Raw genomic sequence first — 24105 nt, forward strand, 5'->3', positions numbered from 1 at the left:
AAGGCCAGGGGTCAGTGGCCTGCAGCAGTGGCTTTCAGAATTCTCCTGGAACTCACAAAAAGAAATGTTTTATGTCATTATCCAATAAACACATACCTACATACATATATGTGTAACTAAAATAAAAGTTTCTGAAAACGATAATTTACCCTTAGTATGCCTTGCGATATTTTATTTCCTATTCAGTTCTGTTTCACTTTTTAAAATTACTGATGAAATAACTGATGGGTTGTAGCACCCACTATTCGCTTGTTATCATTTATCTTTGGTTTCTCAGTAATTAGGAAGAAGCCAGTATTCACTCCCTTTTGTAAAAAGAATAGGATAAATTGTGGCCTTACTTTTATTGACAGAGCAAATTAGCAGTTTGGACAGAGATGATATCAAGGGAAAATAGACCACAGAGAAGCACTGAGAAGTAGTTCATTAGCATCTCTCACTGGGGCAAACTGTGGATTCCATTGAGAGAATCCATCACGGAGATCACTCTTCTGAGGCAGGGATGAAATCTTTCAATAGGAAAAGTCTGTGTCAACTCTTTCTCATCTCATTCATGTAAATCAGCATTGTGGGAAGAATTGAAAGGGGAAATTGGTACTCGGTGTGAGAGGACATACAGGTTATCAAACCTTTGCTACATATTTTGGGGTTTTTTTTTTTCCCCTCCATATTTTGGCTTTGAATTCTCTTTAACCAGGGATCTAGCAACAAAAGAATCATTTCGTTCTTGGATTGGCTCTTAGTTTTAATGCAAGAAGTACCTGGGAAGGCAGCTATGCAGGAAAAGGTTACTCCAGTCCCAGGGCTTCATATATAAAACAGGGAGAGACTGAACTGAAACCCTTTCCATTTTAGTCTCCTAGACCTTCAGAGCTGAGGGTGGTGACTGCTGAGACCAGCCAGAGCTAGCATGGGTGCTGGAGGCTGGTGGTAGTACAGTGAGCTTCATGTTGGTCCAAGGGGAGCTCTTCGCTCTCTGAGTGATTTTCTAAAATTACTGTTACACATATCTGATGGTCTGTTCAAGTAAAAGGCATTTGTCCTAAATCAGAATAGGTATTAAAATAAAATCTGTATTTAATTTCTATGTTTCTGTGTCTAAGGGTAACTGTCAGTTAAGATGCTTTTATTGGCAAATTATTTTTTAAAAAGCAATTCAAAATGGCTTAATAAGAAAATGGAGTACATCAGTTAAAAAGAACTGCCCTTAGCCCAGTGTGAGCCAAAGTTAATGCCAACTCGGGAAAAAAAAAAAAAGCCTTAGTTTGAAATAAGTTAAAATCAAATTTTATATTGAAACCTTTTAAACTAATAGTTAAAAATCTTGCTTACTTTTCTGTTTTATTCATGAAACCTCTGATTTCATACCCATTGCCTTTCGTAGCCGGTACAGGGAGTGTCCTCCTCCTTCTTTGAAGACTGTTAATTCAGCCAGTGCTTAATGAGCTGCTTTTTATAGAGTTTTTATAGAGTTGGGTAGCCTTGGATTCAAAACCAAAAATGATGATTCCTGTCCCCAAGGCTCTTATAGCCAAATGGAGGAGACAGAAAAGTAAACAATTGTAAAACAGCCTTATGGGCAATGAGAAGTAGGTCCAGATGAGCTAGAGGGACACTTTAAAGGATGTGTCTATCCAGAATGGCTAGGGCCAGGCAGGGTTCTCTCACATCATGAGCTGAGTCCTGAAGGGCACATAAGAGTTGGCCAGGGGAATTCTGCAGAAAGAGAGAAGGGTGTCATAGATAAAACATGAGTAGAGTTGATCCTCATTTGCATATTCCATATTTGTGAATTTGCCTACTTGCTAAAATTTGTAACCCCAAAATCTATACTTGTGCTACTTTTGTAGTCCTTCACCGACAGGTGTACAGTGGCAAACTATTTGAGTCATCTAGCACAGACATCTCCAGTTGATGTCAAGCAAGGTGACACTCTGCTTTGTTTCAGCTGTCATACTGTAAACAGATTTCCTTTTCAAACTATATTTACTGCCATGTTTTCACACTTCATGGGGGTTTTTTTGGTGACTACACTGCTTGACATGTCCCCCTAGCATAGTGCTCAAGTACTGTCTAGTATTCCTAAGTGCAAGAAGCCTGTGATGTGTCTTTTTTTTTCCCCCCTTTGGTCAGAGAGAGAGCACAGGAACACATAAAGGCAGCGGGAAGCAGGCTCTCTGCTGAGCAAGGAGCCTGACGCAGGGCTCCATCCCAGGACCGTGGGATGAAGGCAGAGGCTTAACCAACGAGCCACCCAGGCGTCCCAAGGCTGTGATGTGTCTCACAGAGAAAATTCATGTGTTAGATGAGCTTCAGTCATGAGTTCAGCAATGTATATTTAATAAGATGTCTTTAAATAGAAACAGCTATAAAACAAGGTTATATATCATATTGACCAGTTGACAAAAATGTGACCAGACAGTTCTCAAGAACCTAACCCTATACTTCCCTTAGGAGCAGTGGTTCAGTATTCACTAATTCAGTGTTTGCTGCAACTTTCTAGAGCATAACTATTGTGAATAACGAGAATTTACTGCATGTCCAGAAGAAAAGACAAATGAAAAACAGCACATTCGGGAAATTTTAATAGTTCTTCATAGCTAAGTTTGGTGCAAAGAGGCCAGAAGTAAGGATATGTCAGGAAGAGCCATATCAAGGACCTTGAGTGCCCTTCTGTATGGTCTCTTTCTCTTGGCACTCAGTCCTGATACCTTATATGATAGTTATTTGTGTATGCCTCTAATTATACTAGAACTTGTGAGTTTTAAGCATGATGATGGCAATGATGAGAACAATTAAGATGGTAACTGCCATTCGTTAAATGTTTTCCTTGTGCAGGCCACAGTTAGATGCACTACATGTGAGATCTCCTTTTTTGCTTCAATAGCCCTGTGAAGTAGGAGGTGGTATCTCCATTTTACAGATAAGAAAACTAGGCTCAAAGAGGTTAAATGGTTGGCTCAAGGTTGCACAGCTTTGTGGCAATACTAATATTAAAATATTTAAGGCCTAGGAGCCTGTTTTCTTTCCAGTTTTTCATTCTGCCTTACATCTTTATATTAAGGATGCAGTAGGTGCTCGGTAGATCAAGTTGAAGGGCTGTGATATCAGGTCCCTATTAGGGCTCATAATCATTCATCATTGATGATTATCTGTTTTAGTAACTGTTTTACTTACTATATCAAGAATCCTTAATTTTAATCCCAAAGTTTTTAAAAAAAAAAAAAAGCAGCGTTTCAGGCTCTATAGTATAAAATGGTCTAATAAGCAAATGGTCTACAGTAGTTATTTTTAATTCTGCTAATGAAAAGTCATGTAATATTCATAAAAGTCATGATTCACCTTTTGGCAGGAATGTGGGTTTTTTTCTTAATGTTTTCTACTTAATTCAACTTTTTAGACTCTTTGAACTATATTTTGTGACTTTTGGAGATAGATTCTGTAGTGCTTGAATCTGATCTGACATTCTAGAATATCTATCAGAGACTAGAGCAGTAAAAGGAGAGTTCCCCTTGTCTCTCCATTCTAGTTAAACATGTAGCTTTGCTGTACTTTTCCACAGATACTGACTTTTCTTTGCTCTCAGAAGAGGAATGCTGAAAGATGGAATCCAGCTTTGCAGTTTGAGAATGTAGCTGAGTCTTAGTGACCAATGTGGGGTTCAGGTCTTGTAAAGGAGTAAGAAGTCCTAAGTGATGTTTGGTATTTAGAGAGTTAATGGTCAGCTCTCCAGGGCATACTCTTTCAGGGAAGCAGCTGATAACCCTAGGCCTGAGGTGTTCAGGGGATGGGGAGAAGTGGAACAATACTTTACCTTGTCCTACTTGCATTGACTTGCACCTGTTCCTCTGCTTTTGGGTGAAGTGGTAGCTGCCTCCAGCCACACTGGCCATTTGGGAGGCCATTACCATTCTTGAGATGCTTCTGATTAGCTTCAGGATCTATTCCTCGGAGAATAGTTTCTACCTAGATCACTCCACCCAAAACACAGCTTGTGTCTTTTACGATCTGGCCAGTTTTCAGTGGAAGCAGTATGTTCCCTTAGGTCTCCAAAAGATAACCACACAATTGATAGGGCATTTGGAATTACTGTATTCTTGCCCATCAAGTTGGTATTGAGTCAATTGTTTACATACTTTGGGGCACTGAGTAAAATGTACCTGGGGAAGGCCTCCTTCCTCGCACTTTATGACTAAGCACATTAAGATAGTCTTGGAAGACCCAGTGAAGGGCATGGAAGAAAGGGCCAGCCTAGGAAATCTGCTAAATGCTTCCAGAGTCATGGTATCTTTTTTCTATGTGTGTATTTCTCTTCCATCTTTTGTCTTTAAAATTTTATGAGTAATATATGCGTGAATTCTTACATAAGGCTTAAACAATAAAATACATAAGGAACTCCTTAAGAAAATTTCCCTTTAATGCACATCTCTGTGTGTTCCCCCATCACACACATTTCCAGGCCCCACAGGTGTCCACTGCCATTAGTCTGGGCTGCATTCTTGTAGCCTCCTTTCTGTGAAAATCTTAATAGACTTTAATAAGAATTAGCTTATGCATTAGTGTGTGTGTATGTGTGTGTGAGAGGCCAGATGGATGGATGTTGTTCCCTGTATGTTGTTCCTCAACTTCCTTTGTTCGCTGAATATATCTCCTCATCCTTAGTAGACATTTGGGTGGTTTCTAGGGTTTACTATTACAAATAAGGAAGCAGTAGATTCTGTTGTGCATACATCTATGTGTACATGAGCAAGTAATTTGTAGATAGAGTTCTAGAAATGGAATTGCTTAATTAAAGGATATAAACACTCAAATTTTTATTTCTTTTTATTTGCCAGAGAGAGAGAAAGAGAGCAAGTGAGCAGAAGTTGGGGGTAGAGGGAGCAGCAGACTCTCTGCTGAGCAAGGAGCCCAGTGTGGGACTCGATCCCAGGACTCTGGGATCATGATCTGAGTCAAAGGCAGACACTTAATCGACTGAGCCACCCAGGCTCCCTAACCACTCAAATTTTGACATTTACTCCTCGGTAACCTTCTTATAGATCTTCTCCAGTTTACATTCCCATTAACAATACATAAGAATGCCTATTTCCTTTAAGTCCTTTTCAAACCTCAGTATTATGCATATCTTTTTAAAGGTGTGGATGAAAACAATCTCTGTGATGTAATCACTACCCTTAAGAGGTTTATTGTTTGCTGAGAGTATCTCTCTGTGGGCTGAGGTTTCTCACCCATCTTGTTTTTAAATGGCTAGAGTTGGAATGTTGAAGATTAGTCTGAATATTTTAGCTCATTTATGGAGAATGATATGTTTTAAGTGCTTATTAAATTTCACTGTTAAATAACTAATACTAATTTGGTATTTTGTTTGTACTATGTACTGTGCTAAGAGCTTTGTTATATATCTCATTTCATCCTCATGGCCTGTATTAGTCATCTGTCTCTGTGTTACCTTCGTCCCAAAACTTAATGACTTAACAAAAGAAGGATTTATTGCCTCACAGTTTCTGTGGGTCAGGAATTTGGGAGCTGCTTAGTTGAGTTCTGGCTAAGATCTCTCTAAGGTTGCTTTTAAGGTCTAGGCCAAGGCTGCATCATCTGAAGGTTTCCCTACACCTGGATGATCTTAACCCACATGGCTATTGGCCACAGTTCTTAGTTCCTCTCAATGTGGGCTTCTCCACTGGGCTGCTTGTGTGTTCTCACAACACAGCAGCTGGCTTCCATGAGTGAATGATCCAAAAGGCAGCAAAGAGGAAGCTCTGGTGCTTTTAACAAACTAGTTTCCAAAGTTGCCCATTTTCTCTTACACTTTATTGGCTAAAAGTGAGTCGGTGGGGATGGGCATGTTCAGGGGAAGGGGATTACATTCCACCTGTTGAAGAGAAGACTATCAAAGAATTTGTAGACATATTTTAAAACATTCATACATCCCTATGAGATGATTGTTAAACAGTTTTTATTGTTCCAGCCATTTTACTGGTGAGAAAATTGAGTCGACTTCTTATTTAGACTTACCTCCTCCTTCCTGGCCTTTATCCTCTACTCTGCTTAGACTAGTCTTCTCACTGTCCTCCTAGACAGAGTGTTCTTTCTCAGCCATACATTCATTCAGTGAATACTTACTGATGCTTGTCTGTATGCCGGGCATATTATGGAAAATGCTGAAATAGACATGGTCCGTATGTCATGGAGCTTACAGTCTAGTGGAAGACAGAGTCCTTAATCAAGTCATCACACAAATAAGTCATTGTCACTTTGAGAAAGACCATGAAGAAAAGGTATTCTTGGGCCTATTCATGCTGTCATTCCCTACCGATACCTAATGCCACACTCACCTATTTAACCTAGAAAGGAAATCTGCTTTATTTTTATATATAAAAGTCTTACTTCTCCATCAGAGTATAATTTGAATCCCACTTCAGTGAAGCCTGTCCCTTTTGGCCTACAAAAATATCTTTTTCTTTGAACTTTATTCGGTATCACATCTAGTACTTAATTATTTCTTTAATGTTACCTAACAGGGCACCTGGGTGGCTCAGTGGGTTAAAGCCTCTGCCTTGGGCTCAGGTCATGATCTCAGGGTCCTGGGATGGAGCCCTGAATCGGGCTCTCTGCTCAGCAGGGAGCCTGCTTCCTCCTCTCTCTCTCTCTCTGCCTACTTGTGACACCTCTCTCTGTGTCAAATAAATAAAATCTCTAAAATAAAAAATGTTACCTACCTACCTCTACTCTTCTACCTCCCCCTCTTTGTGTCTCCCTTCTCCTCTCCCTTTCTTACTCACATTATGTGTTCCTCCCACCAAGCCTCCTCTCTGTTCTTCAAATATGCCAAGCTCTTCCCTGCACTGGGGCATTTGCCCTAGCAGTTCCCTCTGCAGTGAAATGCACTCATTCAGTCTTTGACTAAGTCTTTTTTGTTATTAAAATCTCAATTCAAATTTCATCTCATCTGACAATCTAATCTAAAGTCACCTTATTTAAATTTTCTTCTAATGCACCCTACCATCCTGTGTTTTTCTTATATAAAATTGTCTTTCTCTTTGCACTAAAATGTAAATACTGCAAGATCACTGTATTTTCACCACTGGTATGGAATAGGGCTCATTTGTTGTAGTCATGAATAAATGAAAAATGGCCTGAAGCTCCTGAATGTATCCCTCTTAAAAAGCAAGAGGGAAAGAAGCCTGAGGTCCTGGGCTTCTTACAGTGGACTTCCTGGTTCAGAACATGCTGCCGCTTGCTCCAGGAATCCTGTTGAAATTCCTTGCTCATCTGATACCTTTTCCTCTTTATTTTTCTTTCACCTTCTACTAGGATGTAAGCTCCTTGAGAGTAAAACCTCACGGTCTTGTTGTCACTGTCTGCTGAGTGCCTGTGGCAGTGCCTAACACAGAGACACCCAGGACTGGTTGAAAGAAAGAAGAAGGGATCAGGTTCACTTTGTCTGCTGTCCATCTGCTACTGTCTACCACAGTGTTAGGTACATAACAGGTGCCCAGAAACTTCAGTGGTTACTCTGTGAGGCCATTCGGAATATAATTGCTATCAGTAGATCTGTGTCCTCATGCCAGACTTTGGGTCAGGAAAGCAGTTTGGAATTAAGACTCTTTGAAGAATGTTTTGAGCCACACTACAAAGGTGTTAGGATGTGATCTCTGCTGCCTGAAATTATGTATTATACAGGTTCCCCCAGTCCTCCTTCAAGAGAGAAGTCTAGCCATTTAGAATTCTACCCCTACATAGCAGAAGGGAAGACACATTTTCTTTTTATTCACTTCCTATTTTAATACAAGTACTGCATCAGTCAGCATGTCAGTGGGTATTTATGGAGCCCCTTTAGGTACAGAGTAGTACTTTGGTTGAGCTATTGAGTTTGAAATATTAATCACATTGTTAAACCAAAACTGAATCTCCAAGTAGTTTAAAGTGTTGCACAAGTTCCTGTAGACTGTATTTTGTGATGATGGGCTTTTACTTTATAATATATGTTCCCACTTGGTCAGGAACAAAAGTTCAGTAAATAACCAAGGTGTTATTTTTTACCAAAATGAAATCTTTCAGGAGTTCTTGATCATTAGCTTTCTCCCTGTCCAATTGTTGAGGGATCGTGTTATAATCACTGCAACTTTTCAGTAACAAGAGTTGGATCTTGTAGCTGCCAGGAGTAGGGTAAAGAATACTTGCCTTTCCCTCTTTGGCACTGGTGTTTAAGTTGGGCAGGGAAAGTGTGCTTGGGTAACACATTGTTTAAGCGTCCAACTCTGGGTTTCCACTCAGGTTGTCATCTCAGGGTCCTGAGATTGAGCCCTGAGTTGGGCTCCACACTCAGCATGGAATCTGGTCGGGTTTTTCTCTCTCCCCATCTCTCTCTCTTCCTCTCTCTCGAATAAATAAATAAATATTTTTTTTAAAAAATGGGGGCAGGGAAGGAAGAGGTATTACTGCTGCCTTCCAGATCTCAGTTCTACCCAAGATATTACAGTTCCTCCACTCTTGTGAGGTGACAAGGTATAATGTCTGGATCACAGAAATGCTTAAAAGCCGAGGGCGCCTTGAGTCTGTGCAGGAAGTATTCATTCTCCAAATTCTCTTTTCATTGTTACTCTCTACCTTTCAGATTTCCCTGCTGACTTCTGCAGTAAACCACCTCAAAGCCAACGTTAAGTCAGCTGCAGACTTAATTAGTCTGCCTACCACTGTAGAGGGACTTCAGAAGGTAAGTGCTACATGTGGGCACTGAGATTAACTTATTGCTACAGCTTCTAACAAATCTTCTTTGAAAGCATGGCATTTGAAATCAGCTATTTCCAGAGGGCAGTAATCGAGTATATCACTGTGTTCTAAGTAGTTCAGAACTTCTCTGTTTTGGTTTGGTTAGTTGGGCATTTAATTTGCAACAGGTGACTTTAGTTGTTTTTTGTTTTGTTTTGTTTTTTAATGGATTTACACATTTTTATTTGGCTCTCTGAATCCCGAGATTGCTGTTCTGAGGCTCTTAGAGGTTAACATACATGGGTTTGCTTCTTATCACTTGCATTCTCAATTCATCATCCACAGTGTCTTCATGAAAGCAGACCAGCTATAGAAGAGAGTTGCTCTAGATGGCTATTTTTTTTTTTTATGGTTGACAAAGAAGTTTTTTAAAAACATAAGAATGATAATTGGGGAAAATGCAGAATTTCAAAGTTTAGGATATAGTAAGTGTTGGCAAGGTTATGGAGCAAAGGTAACTTTAGAACAGTCCTGCTGGGAGTATAAATTAGTACAAAGCATTTTGGAAAACATTAGATATTATTTTATAAAGGTAGAAGTGCACATCCTCTAAGTAATTCACTCTGATGTACCCTAAACTCTAGGGCCTAGGAAAAATGATTTGGAATATCCATTTACTTGATCTCTAGGATTCAGGCACTGAGCAAGAGGCAGCAACCAACCAGACAAATAGTATACAGCAGTCGGGAGAGCTGGATGGGGAGAGTGGATAGGGGTAGGAAGGAAAGAAGGGTACCTAATTGGGACACAAACAACATCAACCCCTGCAGCAGGAAATGGAAGAAGGGATTCTGGAGTTAAGGGGACCTTAAAAAATGGGTGTCATGGGTGCCTGGGTGGCTCAGAGGGTTAAGCCTCTGCCTTCAGCTCAGGTCATGATCTCAGGGTCCTGGGATTGAGCCCCGTATTGGGCTCTCTGCTCAGCAGGGAGCCTGCTTCCCCCTCTCTCTCTCTCTCTGTCTGCCTCTCTGCCTACTTGTGATCTCTGTCAAATAAATAAATAAAATCTTTTTTAAAAAGGGGGTGTCAAATCTAAGATCTTTGACTTTTCAAAGTTAGTGTATAGAAGTTTGATTTGACTATATGCCAGGCTCTATAACATATCAATTGTTTCCACATGCAGAAACAGAACTTGCTACTTTGTAGTCATTCCACCTGAGTGGAATGTGTGTGCTCAGTCTTCATAATTTGCTATTTATCCAAGATGGTCATCTGCTTACAAGTTAAAAGTGGGGTGGGGGGGGTGGGAGGGGATGATGGGAGTAGGGGAAGGCAGGGAAAGAACTGTGATGAGGCAAGTTCTTGCCATTATTCCCCAGGGTCAAATGGAAAAAAGGTAGGCTTCTGTGGTCTTAATACAGAAGCAACTACAGCAGTCTCTGCATTAGAAAATGATACAGGTTGGGGCGCCTGGGTGGCTCAGTGGGTTAAGCCGCTGCCTTCGGCTCAGGTCATGATCTCAGGGTCCTGGGATCGAGTCCCGCATCGGGCTCTCTGCTCAGCAGGGAGCCTGCTTCCCTCTCTCTCTCTCTGCCTGCCTCTCCATCTACTTGAGATTTCTCTCTGTCAAATAAATAAATAAAATCTAAAAAAAAAAAAGGAAAGAAAATGATACAGGTTTATTGCATTAATTAATTCAGTAAACATTTGTGGAGCTTCCTTCAATTTGTGCCAGGCACTTTGCTGTTGGTGAGAATACTATTCCAGGGTTTTGGCTCTGTCAGCTGCTTCCTTAAAAAAAAAAAAAAAAGAAAGAAAATCTTAAACAAGAGCTTATTATCCTGCATCCTAATGGGCTCATACATCCAGCAAGGCGGGATTGTCTAACAGTAGATATCTTTGAATGCCCATAGCTTCTGTAACAACAGAGCGCTCATACATAACACCCCAGCTTAGAGACTTCTACCCAGTGTGTTTTCTCTTTGGGAATCTGTACACTTATAATGTCAGATACTACTTTTAATACAAGTGGCTCCATTTTGAAGTGGAAGATCTTCTCAAACACCTGACTTCAATGTATCTCATGATTTTTTTTAAATTTTGAAAATGTCATCTCTTGGTCTTTTGGGTTCTTGGCTGTCAGTATACTAAAACAACCTTGGTTAAAATACTAATGTATTTACCATAAAACTATAAAACTGGAACACCTGGGAGGCTCAGTCAGTTAAGCATCTGCTTTTGGCTCAGGTCATGATCCCAGGGTCCTGGATCAAGCCCTGCATCAGGCTCGCTCTTCTCCCTCTGCCCCTCCCTCTGCTTTTGTGCGCATGCTCTCTCTCTCAAATAAAAAAACAAAAACTTAAAAAAAAAATAAAACTATGAAACTGTCAGTATATCTTAATAATAGGCCAATACCCACCAAATAGTAATTCTTGTAGATATTCTCTTAGGACAGGTCTTTTTAAAATGATGGTTTCTGAATCATATTTTCCAAGTACCAGTCCACTTGGGCTCCTTAAGCCTAATGAAGACTTGCATCTCATTCCACTCAGCAGTTGCTGTTGGGATTCTAAAGCAAAAGAGGAACGAATGCTGCCAAATGGAATTTTTCCTTCATCTCTGCAACACTGGGTTTCCCAAAGCTAAAAATGGTTCTACCCATTGTCATTCAAAAGTCATCATTTGCTTCTGACACAGTAGCAATGTATAGTTAGCTGTGGCCTTCTGCTACCTACCACACGGCTTGGTAAGGGCAGTTTGTGGGAGACCCTTATCAGTGGGTCCCAGATTTATGAACTAGTGTTTGTTTTTTAAGAAAAAGATACGGTTTTTCTCTAGGAAAAGTCCTTTAAATTGGGAAAACTATTTGTTATATAGATATAGATATAGATATGTATTTTACATATACATATTGTGACCTGGAACTATGCAGTCCACTTCTCTGGATTTTTTTTTTTTTTTGGTAGATAGAGTACAATATCATAAATGTATTTTCTCTTCTGATTTTCTTAACATTTTCTTTAGCTTTATGGTTAGAATATAATGTATAATACATATAATATATACAATATGTGTTAGCAATTTATGCTATTGGTAGGCATCTGGTCAACAAGCTATTAGTAGTTAAGTTTTGGGGGAGTTAGAAGTTACATGTAAAAAAAAGTTACATGTAGATTCTCAATTGCAAAATTGAACAACTGCGTTATTGAAGGGTCAACTGTATATAAATAAACGTGCAGTTTCCTATTAATTGTGTCTGCATAAGCTACATGAAATTCAGTTTGAAGAGGCTTGAAATAATTAGAAACACTGAGCTTCTTTAGGTCAGTGTTTGATGTAAAATAAAATAACAGTGATAGACCACTGCATTCCTAAAAGAATGGCTTAAATGAAAAAAGACTGAGAGTACCAGTATTGATGCATATATGAAGATCTGGAATTCTCCTACACTGGTAGGCATGTAAAATGGTATAACCATTTTAGAGCACATCTTGGCAGTTTTTTAAAAAGTTAAGCATATATCTACCATATGATTGGCCATTCACCTTCTAGGCATTATGATGATGAAAAAGCATACAACAGAGAGAAATGAAAACACATACCCACATAAAGACTTGCACATGAATATTGATAGCAGCTTTATTTGTACTAGTCATATACTGAAAGCAACCTAAATGTCCATCAACAGGTGAGTAGATAAACTCTGTTGTATCCATATGATGGAATGCTTCTCAGCAACAAGCTAAATGGCTACAACATGGATAAATCTTAAAATGTGAAGCTGAGTGAAAGAAAAAACAAAACCAAAACCCACATACTCACTCACTGGCCCTATTTATACAAAATTCTAGAACATGCAAACTGATATGTGGTGGATCAGTGGCTGCCTGGAGGTGGGGGAGGGAAAAATCACAAAGGGGTCTAAGGAAACTTGGGCGACGGATGTTCGTTATCTTGATCATGCTAATGGTTTCCTAGGTGTATATGTCAAAACTTGCCAACCTTTTTGAATATGTGCCGGTCATTGTGTACCAGTTACATCTTAGTAACACTTAGAAATTTCAAAAAGAAAAAGACACTGGCCTTACAACATATTTCTGTTCAGAGTGTAGCTACCATTGGCAACACTTTAAACAGCGTCCATCTTGCTGTGGAGGCAATACAGAAGACTGTGGATGAACACAAGAAAACCATGGAGTCACTGCAGAGTGACATGGTAAGGAAATCTACAAATGCTACAGAAGTCAGCATTCAGCCTGCCCTCTTCTGTGTAACAGGAGTGATGCCATCTTCCCATTCATCTCAACAGACCTTACTATGTACCTTTTTAAAAGATATAATCTGTAAATTATGCAGTCAAGGAGGATAAAATTAAAAGCTGAGTCTTCTGTGAACATAGTGGAGAAAGTAACAGCAGTAAGGTACAGTTCAAGATGGAATGTATAGGAAGGAGAATGGAGTAGAAGGAAAGGGAAGTGTCACAAATATTGATTGCTACATAACAAATCATCCTAAACTTAGTGGCTTAAAACAACACATTATCATTTCTCACTGTTTTGTAGGTCGGGAATTTGGACAGAACTCAGACTATGAAATGATGAGAGACCAAGTGAAAAGGACTCTATAAATGAAAGGCTATTTGGGATGTTCTGGCACTAGCCAGACACTCAGTTGAATGCAGCCGTGTGTGTGTGTGAGAGTGAGAGAGACTTGAGCCTGCACCATGTGAAACAGAAGAATACCCCCACCCCCTGAGCCCAGTCAACCCATGGATCATGGCAAATAATAAATTGTTTTAAGCCACAAAGTTTGGGGATGATTTGTTACGCAGCAGCAGATAAGTGAGACAGAAGCAAACCCCTGCAGTGCTCAGGAATTGTTTTCAAATGTCTCTTCATGTTGTGTGGGTCTAAGTGGTCTATAGTCATTCAGAGGCCTTATCAATCATGGGGCAGAGTACTCTGCCCCATGAAAGATTTGCAAAGGGAGAAAAGGATGGCATAGCCTTCTCCTTGCTAGGGAGATGAGTTATATGTACATGAAATCAGGACTGTTCAAGGCACACAAAAGTTCCCCAGCTTTTCCACTAATTTCTAGGTCTAGCCCACATACTCTTTTCCAGCTTTGGAGTTTCAAGTTTAAACTGGGCAATTTGTACCACGGAGATCTGGGCTATATTAGAGCTCCAGAAGGTCTAGAAGGGGTTTTTCATTTCTTCAAAACAGGTACTCCTCACTGATATTTAATGGGGCTGACCCAGAGGAACAGACACTGAGCTAGTGTTCAGACACTGGATTCCAGTTCCACCTCCGCTGCTGAGTAACAGTGGGATACATAATAATCTCAATAATTTCTTCATTACTCTTATGTTAATATCTTGAGCATTTTCTCAAAGCAATAAATATTTTCCGAAATACATGTTTCCTAAGTCAAAAATTCATGCTCCAGACCATTGGGTTTTTTCTCCCACCTCTCCTTTTTCTTTATTGTTGCCTTTTGTTGCTTATAAAAGCAGGGTTGATAAATGTCTAGGATTTCAAATTTCAGGGAAAACTGTTTATTTTCCCTAATTGCATTCTGGTATAATTAAATCTGCCTCTTTTAAACTTCCATGGTTGCCAATGGTAATCCTCACCACTGGCACATTTTATACTAAGTCATAGATACAAGCTCTGAAAGATTAAGCCATCCAAAGTTTTTCTACTAGAGGGAAAAAGTGTATATCAATGTGTTATACTTCAGTCTCTGCCAAGAGAGACTTTAGCAGTGGGAAGGGGATGGGAAGGGAAGGGTAACACTCAGACATAAATCTCGGCATATGCTGTAAAAGCTGAAAAATGAATAATGTGTATGATTGGTTGTTGTCCTTAGAGCCCAAGGCTAGTGGTTACATGGCTGGCTATTCCTTGAGTGCACAAACCTCTTTAGTCCTGGGGAAGTGATGACACTAGCCAGGTCCAGACTGAGTTGGCCCCTGGGAGGTTCTATTGATTCTGTAGTTTCTCTGGGAGTATAGATAATAGAGGAGAGAAGGACTGGTTCTGGGGAGCTCATTCCCCATTCAGAGACAAGAAACAGACTGGGCAGATCTCAGTTCCCTGATGTGTCTGGGTGCTGCTGGTCCAGTCCATGCGTCAGGCTGGCATTCCCAAAAGAATCTGCTGCCCTTGCGGCCTAGCACAAGACTGGTCGCACTGTAGACTCCTGGGAAATAATTGTTGATTAATCTGTGAATGCCCTCTCTGAGAAACTAGAATGTCCTAGGACCATCCCAGATAGTTAAGTAGGCTTGGTAATTCGCTGTTGCCTATACTAACCTCCATTTCTGTTAACAGAATCAGCACTTCTTAAAAGAGACCAGTGGAAGCAACCAGCTCATTCCATCACCTTCAGCTTCATCAGAATTTGACAATAAAACCTACAGTGAGAATTTGAAACAGGTACTTTCTGTTTCTGGCTTAACTCCCTGTGCCCACAATGGACTCTGGGGGCTGCCTGAATAGTTGGGCTCAGTGTTGTCACGCCTCATCCCAGGCATATATTTGCCTGCCTGAGAGCTGAGCAGACAGCAATGTGTTTTGCTATCTTAGGAATCCAAGATGCCATCCTGGCTCTTCTTTGGCACTCTGCTCTCTTCCCCTGCATGTCAATCAGTGGAGTAAATTCCTTTTCACATCTTGGAAGACATAGGATAGCCAAATTCTCCTGAAACTGTTTATGAAAAGTAACAATCTGGGCAAGTTAACATTTCTAAAATGTTGGAAAGCATATCCCTGGAAGTCAAGATTTTCTAAAGACAAGAGGAGGGAAAAAGCTATTGAATTCAGAATCACATTAAAGAGAATAAAGGAAATCTTCACTAAGAAGAATTCCTGTCCTGAGTTTAATGCCCTCTAAAACCTATAGTCATCATTCCTTTTTAAGTGGCAATCAGTACTAGAGGATGTCAATAAAAATAATTGAATCTTGTACTAAATAATGCACTACTTGTTATGGTTTTGCTACATGAGCCAATTCCGTAATTGGTATTGTTCCTAAGGTAGTTTTGTTCTGACAAATTGGGTTAATAGGCATTTCAGTTAATAACCCAGCAAGCTTTCCTGCCAGCAGGTGAGGTAAACATTGGGAAATCAATTTCCAAGCTCTCAGCTTTCTGGGACCAGAGAGTGAATCATGTAGGTAGTCCCCTTTCCCCTCTTGTCTAGCTGAGGTCAAACAATTCCAGAGGGAGTGACTTGGAGCAATTTAGAGTGGAGGAACAGAGCCAAGACAGACAATCAATGGTCTAAACCAGGAAAAGGAGTTTACTTCAGTAACGTGACATAGTAATGGTTGTTTAGTGCTCCTGGCCTGCTTGTCGAGTGTATGTCTTTAGCTGGATTCCACAATTTGATTTATTTCCACTCCAGGACATCCTGTACCTTCACAACTCTTTAGAGGAGGTAAACAGTGCCCTAGTTGGGTACCAGAGGCAGAATGATCTTAAACTCGAGGGGATGAATGAGACAGTCAGTAACCTTACCCAGAGAATCAACTTGATAGAAACAGATCTTGTTGCTGTGAGCAAGGTAGAAAAGCAAGCGAACCTGTCCCTCAGCATGGTAAGCCTTTTTGGATCCTTTGCGGTATGTTCTGTGTTGCAGTGTGTTTTGTCTGTACGTGGATGACACTCCACAGACTTTTCAGATCCAGTCCCCTGGCACGTTTGAGAGGCTACATGTTCGAAACAGACCATGCTTCACACTAGCTTTGTGATAAAGAGTGACACAGGCAGAGTTAGCCCTGATCTGGAAGGGGAGGTGTGAAGGAGGAGTTGCATGGCTTGCCAGGGCCACACCACAAGTCATTGGCAGGAATGACAAGCCTCCTGTCATGTTACCAGTGACCAGTCTGGTGGGGAAGCTCTGGCACATACTTCCAAGGGAGGTCTTCGTGCTCTTTTTTAAGTTGGTAAGGGTGGGAGCATTGACAGTGACAATGACTAAAGAATCTTTTGCTGTTGCTTTAAGCCTGAACTTGACTTTCAGATTTATCCTGCTTGGTCTGCATGTTAGGGTGAAACTTTTGCATGTAACACAGGAAAGCCATTTAAAACAGACCAGGCCAGACCAGCTCCTCCACTTAAGATATCATTGAGTCCATCCTCTCATTTTACACAAGCATACTAAGTGACCTAAGCCACTGATGCTGGCAGACCATGTGTTTTACTGGTTTTCATGTTATTGTCAATAAAGTGTGTGCTTTTTAATCCCCTTCATATGGACTTTGTGCTGGGATCCACAGGGATTATTTTTTAAATAGCTGCAAGCCCCACCCTTAAAGATGTCCTACAGCAAAGACACAGGCATATGTAAAGAAATGCAAACCTAAAACAAGAAATTGTACCATAAATGGGAGGAAAGTAGCAGAGCTAGAAGCAAGCCCACAAGGAAAATTGAAGCCCAGCACCCAGACATCAGGTTGTGAGCCGGATTAGCCACAGTGGAGCCATGGCAGCTTGCTGGACGTGGCTTGGAGGATGGAATCAGAAGACCTGTTCCCCCTCCTGCTTTACAAAGGCGTGTCATATCCTGCAAAGCTGAGAAGATTAAAGGAGCCTTGTTTTATTTTATTTATTTTTTTTTTTAAAAGATTTTCTTTATTTGACAGAGAGAGACCACAGAAGAGGGAACACAAGCAGGGGCTGAGGGAGGGGCAGAAGCAGGCTTCACGCTGAGCAGGGAGCCTGACTCGGGACTCCATCCCAGGACCCTGGGATCATGACCTGAGCAGAAGGCAGGTGCTTAACGACTGAACCATCCAGGCACCCCAGGGGGCCTTATTTTAAAAAGCACTTTTGAACTCACCTAAGTCTGGGCTAGGAATTTGGGGTGATTTTATGAGTTAGTAGGCCTTGAAGGTTTTCAGGGCTCACAGTGAGGATTTTCTGCCCCAAACTGCCCATCCTGTCCCTCTCCTCTCCACTTTTTTCTCCTCCAGAGAGGAAATTGTTGGTAGTACCATTTGTCCTGCTGTGTCTTCCAGCAGCATCCTACCTAGCATGCTTCTGGGTATAAGTCCTCTCGCTGTTTATGGTTCAGAAGTTTTAAGGTTTGTGAAGCACCAGTTTCAGCTTTGTATCTCAGCAACATTTCTCCCTCCCCTCTCGTTCGCCTACTGGTATTTCTGTTGAAAGTGCGCTGAGAACCTTTAAAGAAGTTTGACCAGTTTGTTTTAAAAGTGTTAGATGTTGTTTAAGTTTTAATGTTTGCCTTTAATCTTGTTGTTTTTACCCTTTAAGATGGATGAAAGAGCCACCACTCTGAAAAGAGAATCCTTGCATCAAGTGACCCACAAACCAGATACATTAAAAACCCAAAGCATCAAGGTATATAAGGGGGGCTTATTTTGAGGTAAAAATGTTGTAGTAGTATCTCCATGCTTTTGAAGGGTGCCTGGCCGCCTCAGTTGGTAGAGCGGGCAGCTCTCAATCTCCGGATTAGGAGTCCAAGCCCCACATGGAGGATTCACTTAAAAACAAACCACACCAGCATCTTTGTGCTTTTGAGCTACTGTTTCTTTCTCAAAATGAGCACTTTGATCTCCCATTGGCAGCAACTTCAAGACAAAGTGATAAGTAAATTAGTATATTAGTGAACAAGGGAGTATTTTATCAGGCATCTGCCCTGTGCCTGGCCATTGCAAGGAATTAGGGTGACCACAGTGAACAGGACAGACATGAGACCTTTATTTTGGTAGAACTTAAAGTCAGAAAATCATTAATACCTAATTGAACAATAATTAGTTAAGCAAGAATATGATATATGCTACAAAGGAAAAATACAGGGTATGGTGAAGATGTTAGTAGGGACCAGGAAAGCTTCCCTAAGGAAATGAATTTTTTTTTTAAGATTTTTTTTTATTCTCTCTCTGAGAGAGAGAGGGGGAGTGCACAAGCAGGAGAGGGGGAAGCTCCTCAGCAAGTAGCCCGATGTGGGACTCCATCCCAGGACCCTGGGATCATGACCTGAGCAGAAGGCAGACACTTAACCAACTGAGACACCCAGGCATCCCAGGAAATGACTTTTAATCTAAGGGAGTAAATTAACTGTACTCATGACAAAGAATAGAGGTGCAGATCATCAAAAACTGGTGTCTAATCAGCATTTATTTTTAGTTTGCCGACTCAGTACGTACATAGTCCATTTAAGCCCCAGCCTGTTGCTTTCACCTTGTCCCTGCCCCTGTTTTTTTTTTAAGTTCTTCCCTGATATATTGTCAAGGTAAGGCAATCTGTGATATGCTTTGATATCCCAGGAAAGAAAGTTTATTTGCAACATTCTCTGTGATTAGAGTGTTAATATTATAAGATATGGACTAGGATAAAGTGAAAGCCAGGAAGATTGTGGCTGAGTGACTAAAATACCATCTGAGATGCCCGTTGTATGTGAGGAGCTCAAGGATATGAGGTTCAGAGGAAATGCACTTGGAAATGAACCATAGTACAGGCAGTTTTCAATGTAATACTTTCCATCTATATTTGTTCTTCCTTAACTATTTCATATAGTCTAGATATATTAAGGTTTTTTTGTTTGTTTGTTTTAAGATTTCACCCATTCATTTGACAGATAGAGATCACACGTAGGCAGAGAGGCAAGCAGAGAGAGAGGAGGAAGCAGGTTCCCCACTGAGCAGACAGTCGGATGCGGGGCTCGATCCCAGGAACCTGAGATCATGACCTGAGCCGAAGGCAGAGGCTTTAACGCACCGAGCCACCCAGGCACCCCAAGATATATTAAGATTTTAATGCTTTGTGAGCTAGGCTTTTGTTGAATTTTTTAACTGCTTCTGCACAAAAATAAAAATAATCCACCTGGGGAATGACAAGAAAAACCAAAGATCATATGTAAATGTTGAGCACAAAAAGTAACAGGTGGTTATTGCTGGAGATTCATAATGATATCAGCAACAGTCCAGATTTTAATAGTAAACCTCAGAATCATATTATACATTTTTTACCTAAATTTCCTGGTTTTGTTTTCAGACCCTTTGTGTTTTAAACTGTCATCCCAGTGTGTTGGTCCCTTTGTCCTAAGCATCCCGCATCTAAGCATCCTAACTGGATGTAATTCCTCTCTAATTTCTTTGTAATTCAAGTATTTAGTACCTAGCTTTAGTCACCTGTGTCCATATATTAGCTCCTTAATAAACCAAGAATGGTCTTCTATATAGTAATTATGAGAGTAGAGATAAAGATCAGAGAGAAATAATTAAATAAAAGAAACGTGTAATAAATCTAATTGAATATAATATCAGGACGTTTCACACTAGACTGAGCAGTTTAAAAAGCCTAAGCCTCATAAAACCAGACTTCTCTCTTTTTTTTTTTGAACAATTAAATGTATTTTTTATATGCCACTTGGTGGATCATCCTGGGAATGAGAAAGGGCATAGAGAAGAAACTTTTTAAAAAGATATAAGTAAGTCAATGAATTAGAAATTTTGCAGTTCCTGCCACCAGTTGAATCCTCACCGTGGCGGGAGAGAAGGAAAAGCCAGGATTGGTTGTTTTATTTTTTTCTTAAGGTGATAAGAGTGTAATGCTGTCCCTAAATTTGTCTAGTCACAAGGTGAAGTAAGATATCAGGAAAATTATTTAGTGTGAAATAGTTCCTAGAAAATAATATCTACTCATTTAGGAAATGGGTGTTGAATGACCACCTGAGCAAGGGTACATTTCCTTTATTGCTGACACATGCATGCCTTCCCCCATCAGCCAAATGTTCACAGTGAATCAGGTCATCTGTCGCATAATGTTCCCCTTAATGGTCTAGCCTCAAATCCTGCTAGGCCCTTATCAGTTCTGAGTACCAAAGGTATCTCTAATATTTGTTGATTCATTCTTTTGTTACTTTTAGTAGGGAACATACTGGAAGTCAAGCACTACATGCTAAATAGGCTCTGGGAATATAATGAAGAATCAGATAAGGTCTTATTTCCACCTTAAGCCTTTTGTGATCTTTGTTTTGGGCAGGAAGAAGATAGTTCAGATTCTCAAGTATCCAAGCTAAGAGAGAAACTGCAGCTGATCAGTGCTCTCACAAACAAACCTGAGAGCAACAGGCCTTCAGACACTGCTGACAAAGGTGAGATACTCGGGGCTGGCTCCTGAATATTTCACGCAGGCTTGGGCAGCTTGCCTTCCACACAGGGAGTGGGGAAAGGTGTTCTAGCAGGACCGATCAAACTGAGGGAATGATGCCTGAGTGCATCGACATGAAGCTGATACACTTTGGTTTCATTTAGAAAAAGCCCATTTTGTACATGATTTGTATTCCAGTCTATTAAGGAAAGAATGGGTAATGTTTAGCTTGAAATAGACTTCTCCATGCTGCCTGCATCCAATTATAGGCAAAAATGTAACTGTCATAGCGTATATTAAACCAGGCCTAAATGTTGTTTACGGAGTCTTTTCATTACTCTAAGTGCATAAAATTTACTTAAAAATGAATATTAGTCCTTCTGAAAAACCATTAACAAATAATGATAGGATCATAGTTGGAAAGGCCCTTGGCTCTAGGTAGGGACATACCTAATCAATATTAGCCCCAAGGATATAACTGGACTGGGTTGGCCTTGACCCCCACTACCTGCAAATACTTTTTCATTTGGGGGAAAGCATTCAACCTCTCTTACTCTCTTTTGGATGGGGGACACTACAATGGGAGCCCTTGTCCTAATATCACACTGCATAATCGTATGAAAACCCTCTTTCCACACAAGCTGATCTGGTGGCACATACCCCAGATCAGGCTTATGGTATGGCTCCTGGGATATTAAATATCCAGTGCTGTTCTCACTTGCAGCTTGAACTCTTAGCACGTAAACCTATAAATGCTAACTTGTACTGTAAGAGTTTCCCATGGGCTTCCTACAGCTTAAATCTAATGTTATATGATACTGATTGATCTTCACTTGTCCACACAACATATCTTGAGCTTCCTGTAGTCACTGTGCTACTTAATTCTCAACTATTTCTCTTAAATTAAGTACATACACAATTGCCCTAAAAAGTAACCTTCAGAACTCATTTAATATAGTGTCATATATGATGATACTAGAGTGGTATGTGTTTGTTACAGAGCAAGTACAGAGTTTCACATCAAAGCCGTCAGCATCGCCAAAATTTCCACAGTCTCTTGGAGGTCAAACTGGGAAAGCTGCGCAGCTAAGACCTATTGCCCTACCAGGAATTTCTAGCATTGAAGGTAAATTTTTATACCATGGAGTAATAGGGATAATGTTCAAAACTAAAACTTTGTAATTTTTTTTATCTTATAAGAAAAAGAATCCTATCTGACCTTGACTGAGTACTTCCTGTGAACCAGATATTTGATATACTGTGCATCACATCATATAATCCCATTAACAGCCCTGGGAACATAAGTATTCATGTGTTATACCCACTTTTCTCGATAGGAAGACTGCCTAAGTCCACAGAGCACACAGTGGACTGAGGCAGAATTTACACGGAGACAGTCTGACACCGAAGTTTGCACTCTTAACCGGTGCATTAGAGAGCGTTCATTTTTTCAGTGAGTGCCTAATTAGACCCAGTGATAAGCACTGAGGATACAGTTTAAGATACGATCTCACTTTCCTCAAGGATGTGAGTTTAGTGGAGAAGGCAAACAAGCAACCACAACACTGTGAGATTAGTGAAGTGGAAGTTGACCCTATTTGCTAAGGCCTTCCAAAAATGAGGGTCCTTTGGCTGAAAATCAGAAACATAAATATTAGTAGGAAGGAGATGATGCTCAGTAAACGGGTCTACCTTGCCTCCAGCAGCATATATGCTGTCCTTCATTGTGCTGCTGAGTCTCCTGATCTTGCATTCACCAACTGCCTATAAAATCACCCATTCCTACCCTCCTACCTTTGCTGGGCTCTCCACCTTAACTTAGGTGTTGTTCCACCAGGAAACATTATCTTACCTCCTAGGAGTGGATTAGGTGCTTCCTGTGTATGACCTCTTAGAATATTTTATATTTACCCCTGTTTAGCACATGTCACTCTGTTGTAATTTCCTGGGAAGATAGAAAATTAATTTTACTCCCAGCCTCTAGCATAGTGCCTGGTACACGTATTTGTTAAGTGAATGAATTATCTACAGTCTATAATTAATGCTCAAAGCATAGAAGACTTTAATTTATATTGCCATATAAATGCAATTACTTTTTCCCCTTACCCCCAGTTTTTTTTTTTCTCTATATTTTCTGGGGAGACAGGAGAGTGTTAAATTGTTTATTTTTCAATACAAGTATCTTCTCCCACTTGCTGTTTATTACATCAAGAATTGATGAGAATGAATGGTAGAGAGACTGTTAGGGCAGATTAAGAAATAGCCATCTTAACACTTGTACTTCAGTCTCTGACATAGGCATTATGTACTTTGGATGACTATACTTTTGAAATGACCCAAAGCAGCAATAAGATTTTTATTTGACTACTACTACCAATTTTATAAGCTCATGCCCCATATACACAAAAAACATTTTCCAGCTAGCCACTTGGTGGCAGGCAGTCCCACCTGCTTCTTCTGGCTTTCGGAGCTTTTGAGATTTTCCTGCCTTTTCTCTGATCTGTCTCAGGACTGAAAGGGGGACCTTCTTCAAAAGCTCACAACCTCATCCCCCCAGGCCATTTCCATTCTTCCTAAGTACCAAACAGCAGGAGGCCTATAGAATCTAGGTGTGGGGTTAACTAAATGAAAAGAGGGAGAAGGGTTTAGGGAAGAATTCTAAAGAAACAGAAGCCTCATGACTATCTTCTAGTATTAGAGACTAAATCTATTAAGTCATTCTGTGGGGACATAATCAAGTCCTTTTAAAATATTATGTAAGTAATCAGCCTTCCTTAGTGTTCATTATGAGGCCTTGGAGAAAATACCAGAAGAGACTATTGATAGAAACTGTCCAGTCTTGTTTGTTGGCTCAAATAATATCTTCGAAATCTGAAAGAAGCTACAGATCAACGGGTGATACTACTCTCTCTCATCTGGGAGAGAGAGAAAGAGCATACAGGTGCCTGATGCTGTTTATATACTGTATGTATCACTTTGAAGAGGTCTGTAGTCCTCTGCCTTTTCTTTTTAATTGAGATAGAATTCACATACCATAGTAATCACCCTTTTAAATAATTCACAGTTTTTAGTATATTCACATGTTGTACAACCATCACCACCATCTAATTCCAGAACATTTTTTATCATCCTAGAAAGAAATCCTATACACATTAAACATTAAATCGTCACTCCCTACTCTTCCACCCACTAGCCCCTGGCAACCACTAATCCTTCAGCCAAAATTTGGGTTTGCCTGTTCTGGTTATTTCATATAATTAGTATCATATGAT

At 40.3% G+C, this 24105-nt stretch overlaps 1 protein-coding gene and 1 long non-coding RNA gene across 3 annotated transcripts in view; both read left to right on the forward strand.

The window, feature by feature from the left end:
* Positions 1-24105, forward strand: part of EFCAB14 (EF-hand calcium binding domain 14) — a 37950-nt gene that overhangs the window by 9454 nt on the left and 4391 nt on the right. The window contains exons 4-10 of one of the 2 annotated variants that reach the window (XM_032303065.1): positions 8618-8716; positions 12818-12928; positions 15048-15152; positions 16122-16313; positions 17993-18079; positions 20726-20837; positions 21834-21959. In XM_032303065.1, coding sequence (XP_032158956.1) covers positions 8618-8716; positions 12818-12928; positions 15048-15152; positions 16122-16313; positions 17993-18079; positions 20726-20837; positions 21834-21959 — 832 coding nt within the window. The remainder of the gene's footprint in view (positions 1-8617; positions 8717-12817; positions 12929-15047; positions 15153-16121; positions 16314-17992; positions 18080-20725; positions 20838-21833; positions 21960-24105) is intronic. The other variant, XM_032303066.1, reaches the window with a different exon arrangement.
* Positions 10033-10902, forward strand: LOC116567772. The gene is made up of 2 exons (XR_004276327.1): positions 10033-10172; positions 10390-10902. It is a non-coding gene; the product is annotated as an uncharacterized LOC116567772 (long non-coding RNA).

Source organism: Mustela erminea, chromosome 10, assembly GCF_009829155.1.
Source record: "Mustela erminea isolate mMusErm1 chromosome 10, mMusErm1.Pri, whole genome shotgun sequence".
Taxonomy (NCBI): domain Eukaryota; kingdom Metazoa; phylum Chordata; class Mammalia; order Carnivora; family Mustelidae; genus Mustela; species Mustela erminea.